The sequence below is a fragment of the Tachysurus vachellii genome, chromosome 14, assembly GCF_030014155.1.
Source record: "Tachysurus vachellii isolate PV-2020 chromosome 14, HZAU_Pvac_v1, whole genome shotgun sequence".
In the NCBI taxonomy this organism is placed as follows: domain Eukaryota; kingdom Metazoa; phylum Chordata; class Actinopteri; order Siluriformes; family Bagridae; genus Tachysurus; species Tachysurus vachellii.
In genome coordinates this window covers 4,998,076-5,012,874 of record NC_083473.1, presented here as the reverse complement: position 1 = coordinate 5,012,874, position 14,799 = coordinate 4,998,076, and the positions used below count along the sequence as shown (strand labels likewise).

Here is a 14,799-nt window from a genome sequence, read left to right as displayed (position 1 = left end):
TCTTTTCTGACTTCCATAAGCAACCACATAAATGTTGTTAAAACTATTTAGCTCAAGGCATCCAATATTTGGTTTGGACTTCAGAAACCCATTAAAATGCAATGCTAGGAACCTGAAACCCTGTTTCTAGACATATGTTTAATATTTTATTGTATGGTAATGTATTCCAAATAATTATACGGTTCCTTTTTTTATTATTTCTAATATTTTTATATGGAAACTTTTTTGTAATTATGTTTACAGCATACCTGCACCTGCAGTGAAAGCTGTCGGCGTGCGTAGTCAGCCTGGTTGTGCCGGGTGTAGTCGTCACTGTAGCTGTGTGAGTGGACGATGCTAGGCTGCACAAGGCTGTTCTGTGTGCGCAAGGCTGAGAGATCTTCACTGCGAGAGAACCCGCCATGGCCGAAGGCTGGCACCCCGAAGCCTGCGTGCCCGTTCTCGGGCTCCGGGGCGAGTAGGAGCGGTGGGGCGTGTGAGGCATGGGGTGGACCATGGTACTGAGGCCCATCTGAAGCCAAGTGGAACAGAGGGTTCTGGAAGGAGAGCGGCACGTGCATGGCAGCTGCCGCATGCTGCTGCTGCTGAGAGAGCGAGTCTGAGGCCAGGCCACCCGAATGACTGAACCTCATGCCCCCAAGTCGCAGTGGAGCGCCCCCAAAACTGCCCAGTCCAGCGATGGAGCCCTGCGACGAGTTCAGCATGTCGTTAACAGAGTGCAGGTTGGAAACGCTGTTGATGCGTGAGTCCTGCAGGTCCATCATAGATACACTCTTATTCACACTCAGGACCTAGGAAACACAGGAACAAAATTCAGTACCAGAATCTGTTCGGTTGGAGACATTTGGATGCTTGTTTAGTCAGAAACAAACTATTTGAATATAAATCAGGTTTTTAATATCAAGGTAGTATAATAATAGTATAGTATAGTAGTACTTGGCCAGTTTTAACTATAGTCTGATGTTTGGTTTTATTTTATGGTAAGTTTGTGAGAAAGTCTAGCTCAGTCCAATCAGTTTCTCAACCTTGTGAGAAAGTCTAGCTCAGTCCAATCACATCCAGCATTCACATACAGTCATGCGAAGTCACGTCAAGTAAAGTCGAATTCAAGTGCTATGAAGTCAGATCAAATCAAAACAAAACAGGTCTAGACAAATCAAGCCAAGTAAAGCCCAAACGAGTCAACTCTAGGCAAACAAACTCAAGTCAGGGCAGTCGTGACATAATGGTTAGAGAGTTTGACTCCTAACCCTAAGGTTGTGGGTTCGAGTCTCGGGGCGACCACGACTGAGATGCCCTTGAGCAAGGCACCGAACCCCCCGCAACTGCTCCCCGGGCACCGCAGTACAAAATGGCTGCCCACTGCTCCGGGTGTGTGTTCACTGCTGTGTGTGTGCACTTTGGATGCAGAGAATGAATTCTGAGTATGGGTCACTGTACTTAGCCGTATGTCATGTTACGTTACTTTACTTAAGTCGAGTCAAGCTGAGCCCATTCAAATCAAGCCAACTCCAATCAAATGAAATCAAGTCAGATTAGATGAGTTCAAGTCACTTCCACTCAAGTCATATCCAATCTAGCCCAGCCAACAAACAATCAAATAATTAAACGTACACAATACTCATTTATGGATTTTGTTTCACAGTATTCATGTAGATTTAGTCCAAAGATTTAATCTTTCTCTTAAACCTTCAGTTCATTGTAAAGTAATTATTCTCCTAACCTTTTCATACTGTACATTACCACAGTTAGTTTGATTTCCTTTATGCTCCTATAAATAAAGATATAAATAAGGATTTTTAGAAGGTACATTAATAGGTGTATAGATTGTCTTTTCTGTTTTTGGTGTGTGTTCCCGACATACCTTCGGGTCTGGCTCAGTGATGTCAGAGCTGCTTGTGCAGTAGGCAGGACTCGAGCGGGCTAAAGGTGGGCGTGCCACATAGAACACTTCTTTGTTGCCACGGTGATCTCTTTCAAAACCAGCCATGCCCGGGTGAGAGAGAGCTCCGCCTCCGGAGGTAGGAGATGGTAGACGAGATATATCTATAGAACTACAAACACAAACAAATTGTGTTTGGAAATGAAATCCTGTTAACCATTAACATCTCTTTTAGGTTGTCCAATTATAAGCGTATAAAGTATATCCATTTTTATACAGCATTTATAGCATTTACAGTTTAATTTTTAATACAGCATTCATATTACACCCTACAGTAGCTAGTGAGAAAATGCAATGAATATAAAACCATCTGAAATGTACTAAAGTGTACTAAAGGCATAAAAACAAGTCGAAGGATATTGGGAACTGTATATCAGGATATTAGTGGTCGATGTTGACGATATTAGATATATTATACTTACATTCTTTCTTTAACTTAAGGAGTTATTTGGATTACAAGAATTTTAGTTATGTTTTAAATACAGCAGTCAACAATCAGTAGTGTAGCTGCACATCACACGTTTATATTAATGTGCTATAATCATTTCTATAGTAACAGTTTATTCACAAAGACTGAGCCGTGTTTTGGTACCTGTTCTGCTCCCTCATCATCAGGCTCTGGAAGTCATTAGTGGCTGGGCGGCTGTAGGGCGGCCGTGCGATGTGGCGTTCAGGCGGCTGGTGACTTGCCTGCCGGTGCAGCTGTGGGTTCCTTAGAGCCACACTGATGTCATTTAGCAAGCGTGGCAAGGGTCCTAGCTTCAGGATAGCATCCTGGCACAGAAATAATACTTATAATCATTGTTTTTATACATATAGTCATATACATATAGTCATAGTGATGTCTTTAAAGATGTATTATTTTAGTAAGTGTCCTATAGTTTTTCTAGTGATATCAAGCTAGGAACAATTTTATTAAACATTCATCCTAAACTGTGTAAAATGTGTTTTATAATTTATAGATCCTTTCCATAAAATTAATTGGAGTGCACACTCTGGTTCAAGTAGAAAAATGTCACAATAATATTTTGTTCCGGTGAGTTCCGGTAAGGGATGAGACGTGTGAACGATTTGTGGAGCTTGCAATTTAAATATTCATAGAATCTGGAATTATTAATGAATGTAAAATTGCCCTTTGTTCTGGAACCGATGACATTTATTTATTCAATACAGAAAAGATTATCTTCGAAACGAGTTTCGGGTAACCATTTAATAATTTATCTGTGGCCATTGCTACAGAGGTGGAACTTAACAAAAAGGAATTCATTTGTTCTTGTACATTTAGTTTGACTTTCACCTAATACAACAGATGTGCCAGCAAGAATAAGACCTAATATACATCACTGTAATCAATCTGTTGTGAGAGCTAGGTAGTAACATTGTACTAGATGTCATGGTTCAGTGGTTAAGACTTCGGTTTACTGATCAGAAGGTCGGGGTTCAAGCCCACAAGCTGCTGAGACATCAACGTTGGGTCGTTGAGCAAGGCCCTTAACCTCACCTGCTCCAGGGGTGCCGTACTACAGTATGTCTGACCCTGTGCTCTGACCCCAGGCTCATGCTCACCTGGGATATGCGAAAACTTAAAGCATTTCACTGTGTGTATGTGACTTTGAATTTGATTTAGACTGCATGGTGAGATTATCAAGATAGCTAAGACAAGAGATTAGGAATAAAATTAGCATTAGTTAATGGTTTCTCACATTGCTCCTTGGTGAAAGAGAGAATAATTAACTATCAGGAATTAAAAACCAGTGTGTAATTTGAGGTATATATATATTTTTCCCCTTTGCGAATCTTTCTTGTACTTTTAATGAGTAACTTTTAGTGAGTTTTAACATGTCCGGCCTAAAAAAAAAATAAAATAAAATAAAAAGTATTTAACTTTCTAACTACATGGTGCTACTGAGTAAAAACAGTCGCACTTATGACATCAGAAAAACATTGACATCATAAAAGAAAACAGGTTTTTGAAGTTGTTTGAATACTTATCCACCGTACTAAAGAACAAATCCATTCTTGTGCACTGAGATGTGCTACTGAAACAGAAGTGATGTCATAAGTGGACATTTATTGTGCTTTTGAGTCTAGGGAGACATTCACTATATTTTTAGATGCAAAGCACTTCAGAAAGTTGACTTTGTGACTAGTGTCTCACGTAGGAGGCAGACACTGCTTTATTGAAAGGAACAAGCATGAAACCATAACAACAGGATCTGATAAATGAATGGATGTTTGCAGTCTGAAGTATATTCTACATGAAATAAAAACCCTGAAACCCACCCTACGTAAATACAGGCTACATTTTATTTATTCAGCTGTTGTTGAACTGATTTCTCTAAGCTTGCGGTTCTCAAAGTAGGGTCTGAGGAACGCCAGTGGTCCATGAAGCACAGTAAAGGAGACCCTGACTGTTTTTGATTATTTTTAACTAAGGAACTTTTTTCAACAGTTTAAAAGCTTTCCATACATACAGCCTGAATGTTTTCTATGTTATCGATATCCTGTGATGACAATAAAGGTTCTGTTTTTAATATAAGTTGAAATTTTTGAATATATTTAGCATTTTTGTCATCTGAGTGAAGATTCCAATGTTTCATACATTCCAAATACAGATTTGTTAATCAAATGTCAATCATCTAAGCGAAATATGGTAATAAATGTGTGTTAGCCTGAGCAAACTGTTCACATGGTAAACTGCTGACAATTATAACTCCTGATATCCATAATTCCTGAACTGAAATCTGCATCTCTTTTGCATATTTTGTTCTCTTTGTATATCAACCACAATTAAGTTCTAACATTTGTAAATTTTTATTACTCACAAAAGTGAAAAACAGGGAAAATTGCTTTAATGAAAGCTGTGGCACGTGTTAGCTAATCACATTTAGGCAAGGTCTAAAAATAATGTAGGTTATGTCTGCTTTAGGCCTACGTTTGTTACCTTGCTTAGTTGGGCCATGACTTCCCAGAGCAGGCTGTGTAGGATAGAGAGCTCTCGGCCGAGGTCGATGTAACCCTCAAACGCCCCTGCGTTACTACCACAGTCCACATTACTGATCTCATAGAGGAACTGCTGCATGGATCCCCACTCCATCTCCAGGAACTCATTCATAAACATCATATGATCCTCTTTACCACTAAACCTACAGAATACACAGAGCAGAGAGGAGTGTGGGAGAGAGAGAGAGAGAGAGAGAGAGAGAGAGAGAGAGAGAGAGAGAGAGAGAGAGAGAGGTGGAGCAAAAAGAGAGAAAGGGAGAGAGAGAGAGAGAGAGAGAGAGAGAGAGAGAGAGAGAATGGAAAAAAGAGGAAAGCAAAGGTAATAGAGAAAGAACAGATTGACAGAGGGAGAAGAAGGGAAAAGAATGATAGAAGACAAATATGACAGAACAAAGAAAGAAAGAGGAAAAGGACAGGTAGATGAATAGGGAAAGGGGGTTGAGTGGTCGATGGGTGACAGAGAAAAGGAGGGATTAAAGAGAAAGAGAGACAGATGATGAGCGCGATGCTGACACAGACAGAACAGCGATAGAGCAGAAGTTAAACTCTTCACCACACTCACTCACAAACACTCATCAGTGCTGGACAGCAAAGCTAAATGAGAATGTTTATGATAAATTGTGATGGAAAGCATGGTACATATAAAAGCCAGAACTATACAGTTATTATGAAAGAGCCAGGAACAGGACAAGTGTAACAGGGATGAGAGTGGATTCTGAATAATGAGCATACAGGGGAGATCCTAATGTATTGTGTCTGGTCAGTTGAACTAAATCATATTTGATAGTGGAGCTTGGATTTTAAAGAGTAAAGGTTTGGGTAAATGATGAAGATTGGTCTTACAAGGTTCTAAACATTGGTCCTAATGAAATATGGTTCCAGTGCAGTCTAATGACTGTGATTTTACATTCAACAATGAATATAGGTAACAGTTTGTGTAACAGTTAATAAAGTTGTCAGTAAGAGTTGCCACGTGGTATGGTCCTGGATGGTAAGCATGTTTTGGGTTGGGACACTGGAGGTAATGATTATGATTTGGACCTTGAAGGTTAGTGGGTTGGCTAGGGTTGCCATGGATTAGTTATTATTATAAGGTCATGAATGTTGAGTATGGGTTGTGGAGAGTAGGGATTAAGGAGCCTGCTGATTTGGTTCTGGCAAATGAGCATGGTTTCAGCATGCATAGTAACACGGGATGGCAGAGATAGTTAGGTTGGGTAGGGATGCCAGGGGTCTTAATGATAGGTATGGCCTGAATGGTTAGGTTGGGCCAAATATGACAAAGATTAGTGAGTATGATATGGGCATGGCTAGTGACTATGTGTTGGGTCGGGGTGGTTAGTCTGGGTAAAAAAGTGATGCCTTGGATCTTAGTCATTAATATGGCCTGGTCTGGCTAGGTTTGGTTTAAAAGGATGCTAATGACTAGTGATTATGGTATGGGTTTGGATGATAACTAGGGGTTGGGCCAATCTAGCTAGTTTGGGTTGACTAAGCATGTACTGAATCTTAAGAATGGGCATGGCTTGGATTACTAGATTTGCTATATTATGCAACTGAATGATTAACATGGTTAGGGCCTCAATAGATGAAAGGGATGAAAAGGGACATAGTTATTATAGTAGGGGCCCAGATAATGTATGAGTTGTGTAAGGATGTGAATATTGACTGAGGACAATAGCTTTAGTAGGGATGCTGGAGTTCAAAAAGAGTAGTTTGGATAAGGCCAGTAAATATGATTTGGAGCTTGCTAAAGTAAGCTTGAGTAAGGACACTGGAATTTAGTCATAACTGCCTGCCACTTGAATGGTAAATAAGGTTAGAGTCTCTGGCAAGTATTGATTGGGTAAAGATACTGAGGTTTTGTGATTATGGATTGGGCCTGGACAGCGAATATGGTTTGGGCCTGGATGGTGAAAATGGATCCGGCCTGGATGGCAGTGGACTCTAGTGACTGACTTGGAGAAGCTGGCCAGGCTCTGCACCACCTTGGCGATGAGCGTGAGGGTTCGGGATGTGCGCTCAGATGGGTACTCCTGCGTCAGGTTGAACAGTGATGGAGACATGATGGCTGGGCACAGGAAGCGCAGGAATAGCGAGGAACTGATGAGCCGGTCTGCAATATCCTCACGACCTCTTTCAGCACAACGCACACGCCATGATGCAAATACTTCCTTCAGCTCCCGTGGAAAAACACTGTAGAAAGAAAGAGAAAGAAACAGATATAAAGAATAAATAATAGAATATGAAGAAATAGTAAATAGTAAATAATGCTTATAAATCATATCATGTAGAATTACTTAATAGAATACTTATTTTTTTTAGTTGTTTTTGCTTTTTTTTAAATCCTCTCCAGCACATTAACAAATGCAGGGGGACCAAACTGAAAACCTCAAATATCTCAAGGTCCTATTATTAGGGGATTAATCCACCCAGTATTACCTGTAAATTTATTTAAGCTCCTTTCATTCCTCTACTTGATGTGTTCCACTAGTCTTATGTTTGTACAACATTTTGATAAATCTGCAGTAGTTTTTCCAGTTTAGCAGGCACAGAATGACAGAAATAGAAATGAGAGGGTATAGAAATCATACCTCTAATTCACTTCTATATTTACTTCTATTCTTCTCTCACATTATATAACTAAAATTCTCAAATCGTGACTAAGTAGCGTAACTTTAATGCTTTTGCTGTGCTTGTTTGGCGGCCAGTGACAATATATACCCCTTAACAATTCTTTAATATCACTACCACTATCGTAGTACGGTGTCCAACAAGGCTTTGTTCTAGGGCCTCAACAATTTAGTTTTTTTTCTTATTTATACTGCACCCAGATAATTATAAACATCCAGTTAGATGCTATGGCAATAGAAATGAAATAGCAATTCAATTTCTCAGCCAATTGAAATAACAAACACCAACAGAGATATCAAATGAATAGACATGGTCTAGTGGATAGGCAGTGATGTCTGGGCACTCTGCCACCATCTGTTTCTCATTTTTATTGGTATTGCTATATATAATCTCCATTTGTCAGATATAACAAAGGGTGGTATTCTGACATACAGTAGTGACCCTGCTAGACACACAGACTGGCATGTTTAATAGATATTCATTCAGTGTGGTCAATGTAGATGGGAGTCTTTTTCCTCATTTTTAACTCATGTCTTTCCTCTTTCTTGTTTCCCTTGTACTTGACACTTTTAGCTTGATTACATTGACCTGGATTACTGACTGCAGTAAAAACTTGAATATAGTGAGAGTTCCTAACAGTATGGTAGTATTATTAGACCAGCACACATTAGGTAGTGTGAAAGGTCTTATAATTGCTGAAAAGTGAGGATTATATATTGTAAAGGAAGTTTGTGGACAAGCTTATTTTCTTATTGAAAATAGTGGGAGCACAGGGAAAGATATATGATGGGAGATCATAGAAGAGATATACCAATGGGAGTTGATGATCTTGCAAAGTGCAAGTTCACAGCACATGCGTAGGTTGGCCTGGTGGTCTGGGAGCATGGAAGGTGGGGTTCGCATGGGGTCCACCTCACAATTTTCCTCTGACTCATACAGTGCACGAATAAACTCACCTGCACATACAGATCATTATCAACAATGGTAATCAACAACATAATTCATGACAGTCTTCCATATGTAGTTAACCAACAAACAAGATGAGTGTCATCACAAGCATCATGCTCTAATTTTTGAGCAAATATAAGAGATTGCTTACTCCCCCGCTGTACAACCCAGCTTTGTCTGACCAGCTAGCAGATGCCCAGATACAGGCTGAGCTGATCAAGCTGGTAAACTATCCTTGCCAGCTGGCAAGTTTCCTTTCTTCTTTTCTCTTCTTATTTCTTACTGCCTTATTATTTGTCTATACTGTTCATTTATTAACTGCCTTGCTGTTGTGTGTAGTCAGACCAAGCTAGATGTTTCAGCAGGGTAATTATCATCGCATCCCTAAATGACTACGTACCAATGGTGTCTTTAAGGTAGCGATGTCCAACAAGTTTGAGGTACTCCTCTATGGCTTTGGTCGCCAGTGTGTTCTCCCTGAAGATCAGGTGTTCTCTGTCTATGAACCGATCTACCTCACTCAATGCCATGTCCGACAGAAAATCCTGCACAAGAAAAACAACTCCTCTCAAACCTAATTCAGCTTGTGCCAAACACATTTAAAATGCTAAACAGCTTTGAGTTTCTGGTGTGCTTAGAGGTTCAGGGCATAGTGGTTTCATGTAATAGAAAAGAAAGAGTAATCTGATCTCCCAAAATAACCCTCAAATATTATTTTCAGGAAACCTAACAAGTCTGTACCTTTGCTAATCACGCCTGTTCTGTTCTGAAAGGTGCAAAGTAATGCAGAAAGTCGACTCACGAACCTTGGCCTTGCCAGTGCTCTGTAAGATGTGCACTAGGGCACAGGCCACTTCCTCCTTGCTCTTCACACTCAAGAGTGGCTCCAGGACGGCACATAGAGTGCGGTAATTATTCGTCACATACTCTGCAAACTCCTTATACAGCTCCATGGGCAGGATGCTCATAGTCTGGTAGCGTGATTTGAGCCTCAGTGATGCATTAATGACCTTGCCACTGCCCACACCACCGCCCTTTGCAAGGACACTGGGCTGAATGACTGGGTACCATTGCTCCACAAACTGACGGCCTGTGATGCTTGAGATGGGAATGCTGACCAAGCCAAGATATGTGCTTTTCTCCTGTTGACAACACACACAGACATATAGTATTATATTTTTACCTATCTTGATAACAATAGAATATATTTGTCCAGCTATCAGACCTTGCGACGCTTCTTGTCCGTCTCCTTGTAGAGGTGCAGGCGCAGGCTCCGGATAGCAGGGAGGTTGTTGAACTCAAAGTGCTCACCCCAGAATACTGTGTCTGTTCGAGGCTTGCTGGTGGTGCGAGCATACAACATGTCATCCAGACACAACTCGCAGTAGTAGCGCTTTTTAGGTGGAAGATCCCGGGCCTCGATAATCCACAATTTAAGAACATTGTCCACCCGACGACTGTTATCCTGCAATGTTAACAAAATGCTGAAAACAGGCAAGTTATCACAGTCTCCAGATCAGAATAAGAAGCACTGCAAAGAGTCTAAACTGCCCTCATCATTTATTTCATATTAAATAATACATTTAGTCAGTTGCCAGTAACCCTGAAAATCTCAAAAACAGATAAACCCCTACATTTCTGGCTTTATGAAGAAAAGAATCCAAGTTTGGAAAATGATCCCGCAACCTAGGGACAATGCCCTTTTTCTTAATCCCAGTGCCACATTGCCAGAATTTATATATTGTAACATGATTGGCGCCTGAATCTTATGATGCAAAAACTGTCTGTATCAAGAATGAGGAGAACTGTTGAATATAAGAAATGTCATAGAAACTATGAAGATGTCAATTTTATTTCATTTTAAAGTTGACCTATAAATGAAAGTGGACTCTTTTTTTGTGCCTTGCCTGTCTGAGCATCTGTAAAAACTGCTGCAGTGACAATTTTCACAGATAAATAATGTTATAAAGTTTAGTGAAAGTGTATTTTAAATATAAATAATTAGATTTATACTCATCTGAAATTACAGCAACTATGAGAACGCATGCAAATGAATGCTTGTAGCTTTAGTCTCAGCTAAACACTTCTAGTCTCAGCTAAAACTGCCTTCTCCTGCTAGGCTTCTTTTGCACCTAAATAATGGTAATAAAGGCTTATAAAGGACAATACAAGTACTTAATTAAGCTTCCGTATAAAATCTGTATAGCATAAAAGCATAATGTACAATAATGTGGCAATGACTCATAATTCTGAAGTGAGTTCGGGGGTCATTCAAGGTTCAACATGACTAATCTAATCAGATTGCAGTCTTTACTCAGCTATAACCATAATAATCACACTGGCTAATGAGCCTAGCCCCAATTCTCTTTTCAATAAATGTAGCAAACAGCTGCACAAAATTAAATTGCTTTTCTAGCAGAAGAGTGCATTCGCTGCTATACTGCCATCACAACATTCTTTTTATTTAAATTTCCAGCTGTAGTCAGTGTTTCAATAACAAGAACATTTTTGTATTTTTTTCTTTTAAAAATAATCTTCTGTCCTCCACAGAGTTACAGTGTGTTACATCACTTGCTTCATCTCCCTTGCTGCTTGCTTCAGGGAAGGAAGCTGTGGATTTTTCACCAGAAGCAATTTTGCCAAGTTAGTTTCTGTAAGTTTAATGTTTGTTACTTATTATCTTGTTACAATGGAAACGGTCAAGGGGTGGGATATATGAGGCAGCAAGCGAACACTCAGTTCTTCAAGTTCATTCACTCACTCACTCATTTTCTTTTATCCGAACTACCTCGGGTCACGGGGAGCCTGTGCCTATCTCAGGCGTCATCGGGTATCAAGGCAGGATACACCTTGGACGGAGTGCCAACCCATCGCAGGGCACACACACTCTCATTCACTCACGCAATCACACACTACGGACAATTTTCCACCTTGTGTGTGTGGAGTTTGCATGTTCTCCCCGTGCCTCGGGGGTTTCCTCCGGGTACTCCGGTTTCCTCCCCCGGTCCAAAGACATGCATGGTAGGTTGATTGGTAACTTTGGAAAAATTGTCCCTAGTGTGTGATTGCGTGAGTGAATGAGAGTGTGTGTGTGTGTGTGTGTGCCCTGCAATGGGTTGGCACTCCGTCCAGGGTGTATCCTGCCTTGATGCCCCGTGACCCGAGGTAGTTCGGATAAGCGGTAGAAAATGAGTGAGTGAGTGGTAATGTCCTCTAATTTAGATTACTCTGTTTTCCTCTGTGTTGCCTTGAACATTTTGTAAAACATGCTAGTAGAACAGTGGTATAATTAATGCTAATATCCTTTAATTTAAAAAAACAAAAATTACGTTTTGAAAGTATTTGTTCATTTGATCATCTGTATTCTACTAGTCCTACTGCCTCTCATAGTACCTCTGCTCAATATTTCAGGATATATTTCTTTAGATTTGCACCTGTGGTTTGGGGCAGTTGTTAAAAATATATAGTATTTCTTTTAGCCCTCTGCAAACTACACAACTTGCACCATTCACTTCATCTCATCTGAAAATCTAATACCGGGTGTCACATATAAAGCATCCGAATTACATAACAACGACACAAGAATGCATATCTATACATAACATTTCACATTCAGTTCTAGTGTCTGAGGTCCAGCCTCCCACATTTCCCACCTTGTTGGGTTTAACAGCTCGCTGGAGGTTCTCGATCCACTTGTCCCGCTCAGCAGCCGATCGGCAGGCGAAACACTTTGTGCCTGAAGCTGTTGTTACCTAAAGACCACACAGACACACACACACTAATACATACACATATTCTGAAAGGTCATGTTTACAGTGGTACAAGTATTCACCTGAGCTCTTGGTTGCTTTGAGTTATTTCTGGTTACTGGCGCTTGGTGAACAGACTCCTCTAAAATCACTCTTGTGTTATATTCATAGATTTAATGCTGCTCTATGCAATATTTTTCACTAACCAAACCCTGATGGATACGTTTTAAAAAAAACTCGCCAAACTCCAGGACCTGGTGTATGTATATTGAGATCACATGACACTTTAAATGCCCACAGGTTGACTCCATTCAAATAATTATTGACTCCATTCAAATAATATTGATTTATTATTACTAAGTACTGGATGCGGTTGCCTAGTGGTTAAGGTGTTGGACTACTGGTCGTGAGTTTGAATCCCAGGTCCACCAATATACCAATGCTTGGCCCCTGAGCAAGGCCCTTAACCCTCAATTGTTCAGTTGTATAAAATGGGGTAAAAATTTAAGCTCTGGATAAATGCGTAATGCTAATTGTTCAATATTTTCAGCAGACTTAATGTATGTAGGGCTCAATAATTGTATTCGTAAATAATTTTTCAGACTATACTGATTGTACTTTATTCAATATTAAAGTTGTGGAGTAGTTCAAGTCTGGTTATTTCTGCTCACACACACACACACACACTCACACTCAAACACACCTCAAAGCAGTACTCCTGGCCGAGGATGCTGGAGTGGACGGGCTTGATGATGGCATCCTCGTCCAGCGTGAGGTCCAGCGCCTCGGCCGCGCTGCTCGGCGACAGCAAGGACTCGTGGGAATGAGACTCCTTGAAGCTCTGCATCAGACGTGTTCTGCAGCAAGAGAGCCGTAAAAGAAGGACTAATAATAATACAGCAATAACAATATAACAGTTAATGGTTCCCCTTTGGTTTATTATGGTGTGTTGTTAGTGCTTATTGTATATTAGTTCTTAGTGTCTGAAAAAGCAGCCTGTCAGATGCCGGTCTTGGACACATTCAAGGAAAAATATGAACCGAAGGCTTCAGGGTACAAACTTTCATATTAGAGACAAAAGAACTGAGTTGTGATTATTTTCTAGGGCTGGAAAATAATTAGGTAAGTGTGCTTCGATAAGTGCTTAAAAACTTTTTAAGTACTTTTATTTATTTATTTATTTATTTATTTATTTATTTATTTATTTGATTATTTGTATGTTTGTTTGTTTGTTTGTTTGTTTGTTTATAAATCCATGTAATGAACTTTTTTTTTTAAAGTTTTCTCTTGTTCTTAATGCCATTTTAGCATTTTTTTCTAATGTTTAATATTATTTATTAATATTATTAAAAATCTAATAAAAATGTGAATATTTCAGTATGTTTAAATGTTTTGACTTTTACGTTTTTTACAGTTCCATATGTCTATTTTTAATTTTGATACACAGTACACAATCTTTTATTTGCTTCCAGTTTTTCTCACTTTCTCGCTTCTCGTTATAAATCAGATAACATTCAGGTTACAGACCAGAATATTTCATAAAATGTATAAACAAAAAAAAAAAATCAAACACTAGCGCATACATGATAATATTTTAACCTGTTCTACACATGTTGTAATCTGTACTAATTTTTTTTATTAGCCTTGTCTTCCTGCTTCTGCATAGAATCTAGTCTGATCTGATCTGACCTGATCTAATCTAATCAAATCTAATCTAATCTAATCTAATCTAATCTAATCTAATCTAATCTAATCTGATCTGATCTGACCTGATCTAATCTAATCTAATCTGATCTGATCTGATCTGATCTGATCTAATCTAATCTAATCTGATCTGATCTGATCTAATCTGATCTGATCTGATCTGATCTAATCTGATCTGATCAGATCTGATCGAATTTAATCTAATTATTTTTGCTTTAACAAATTACGTGATTCAATTAGTTTAGACCGAAGGTGCAAAGTAGATGGCAAAAACTAATTATGCAAATTGATTAACATTTGCTCCAGCCTGAGTAAGTCACTTGGGGAACTTCAACCGTGTCAACAAATCAATACTGAACTTAAAGGGAGGTATTTACAGACGTCCGTTTCCACCATTTAAAGAAGACCATCATTTTCCGCTCCTAATTCACGAGTCAATCACCTGCACTGTGTCCACTGAATGTGAGGAAATGTACGACATTCAACTCAAGCAACAAACTATCACTGCTTATTCGGGATCAGATCAGAACCTGGATTTCATGTCGCGGGGGATGTGGTAGCTCAGTGGTTAAGGTGTTGGGCTACTGATCGGAAGGTCATGAGTTCGAAACCCAGGTCCACCAAGCTGCCACTGCTGGGCCCCTGAGCAAGGCCCTTAACCCTCAGTTGCTCAGTTGTAAGTCACTCTGGATAAGGGTGTCTGCTAAATGCCGTAAATGTAAATGTGTCTCTTTAATCTCTAAAAGTTGTAGATGATCGGTCATAAAATATTGAATTATTAGAAAACAATTCAATATTTTATGATCGGTCATAAAATAC

The 14,799-nt window shown here is 39.5% G+C and overlaps 1 protein-coding gene across 4 annotated transcripts in view; it reads right to left on the bottom strand.

Annotated features, from left to right (window-relative positions):
- syngap1a (synaptic Ras GTPase activating protein 1a) overlaps positions 1-14,799 on the bottom strand; it is a 128,576-nt gene that overhangs the window by 14,312 nt on the left and 99,465 nt on the right. For all 4 annotated transcript variants that reach the window (XM_060886873.1, XM_060886874.1, XM_060886876.1 and 1 more), the window contains 11 exons: positions 12,980-13,133; positions 12,181-12,279; positions 9,753-9,992; positions 9,334-9,669; positions 8,928-9,072; positions 8,391-8,535; positions 6,905-7,141; positions 4,887-5,088; positions 2,535-2,716; positions 1,865-2,054; positions 249-791 (listed from right to left, as the gene is read on the bottom strand). In XM_060886873.1, coding sequence (XP_060742856.1) covers positions 249-791; positions 1,865-2,054; positions 2,535-2,716; positions 4,887-5,088; positions 6,905-7,141; positions 8,391-8,535; positions 8,928-9,072; positions 9,334-9,669; positions 9,753-9,992; positions 12,181-12,279; positions 12,980-13,133 — 2,473 coding nt within the window. The remainder of the gene's footprint in view (positions 1-248; positions 792-1,864; positions 2,055-2,534; positions 2,717-4,886; positions 5,089-6,904; positions 7,142-8,390; positions 8,536-8,927; positions 9,073-9,333; positions 9,670-9,752; positions 9,993-12,180; positions 12,280-12,979; positions 13,134-14,799) is intronic.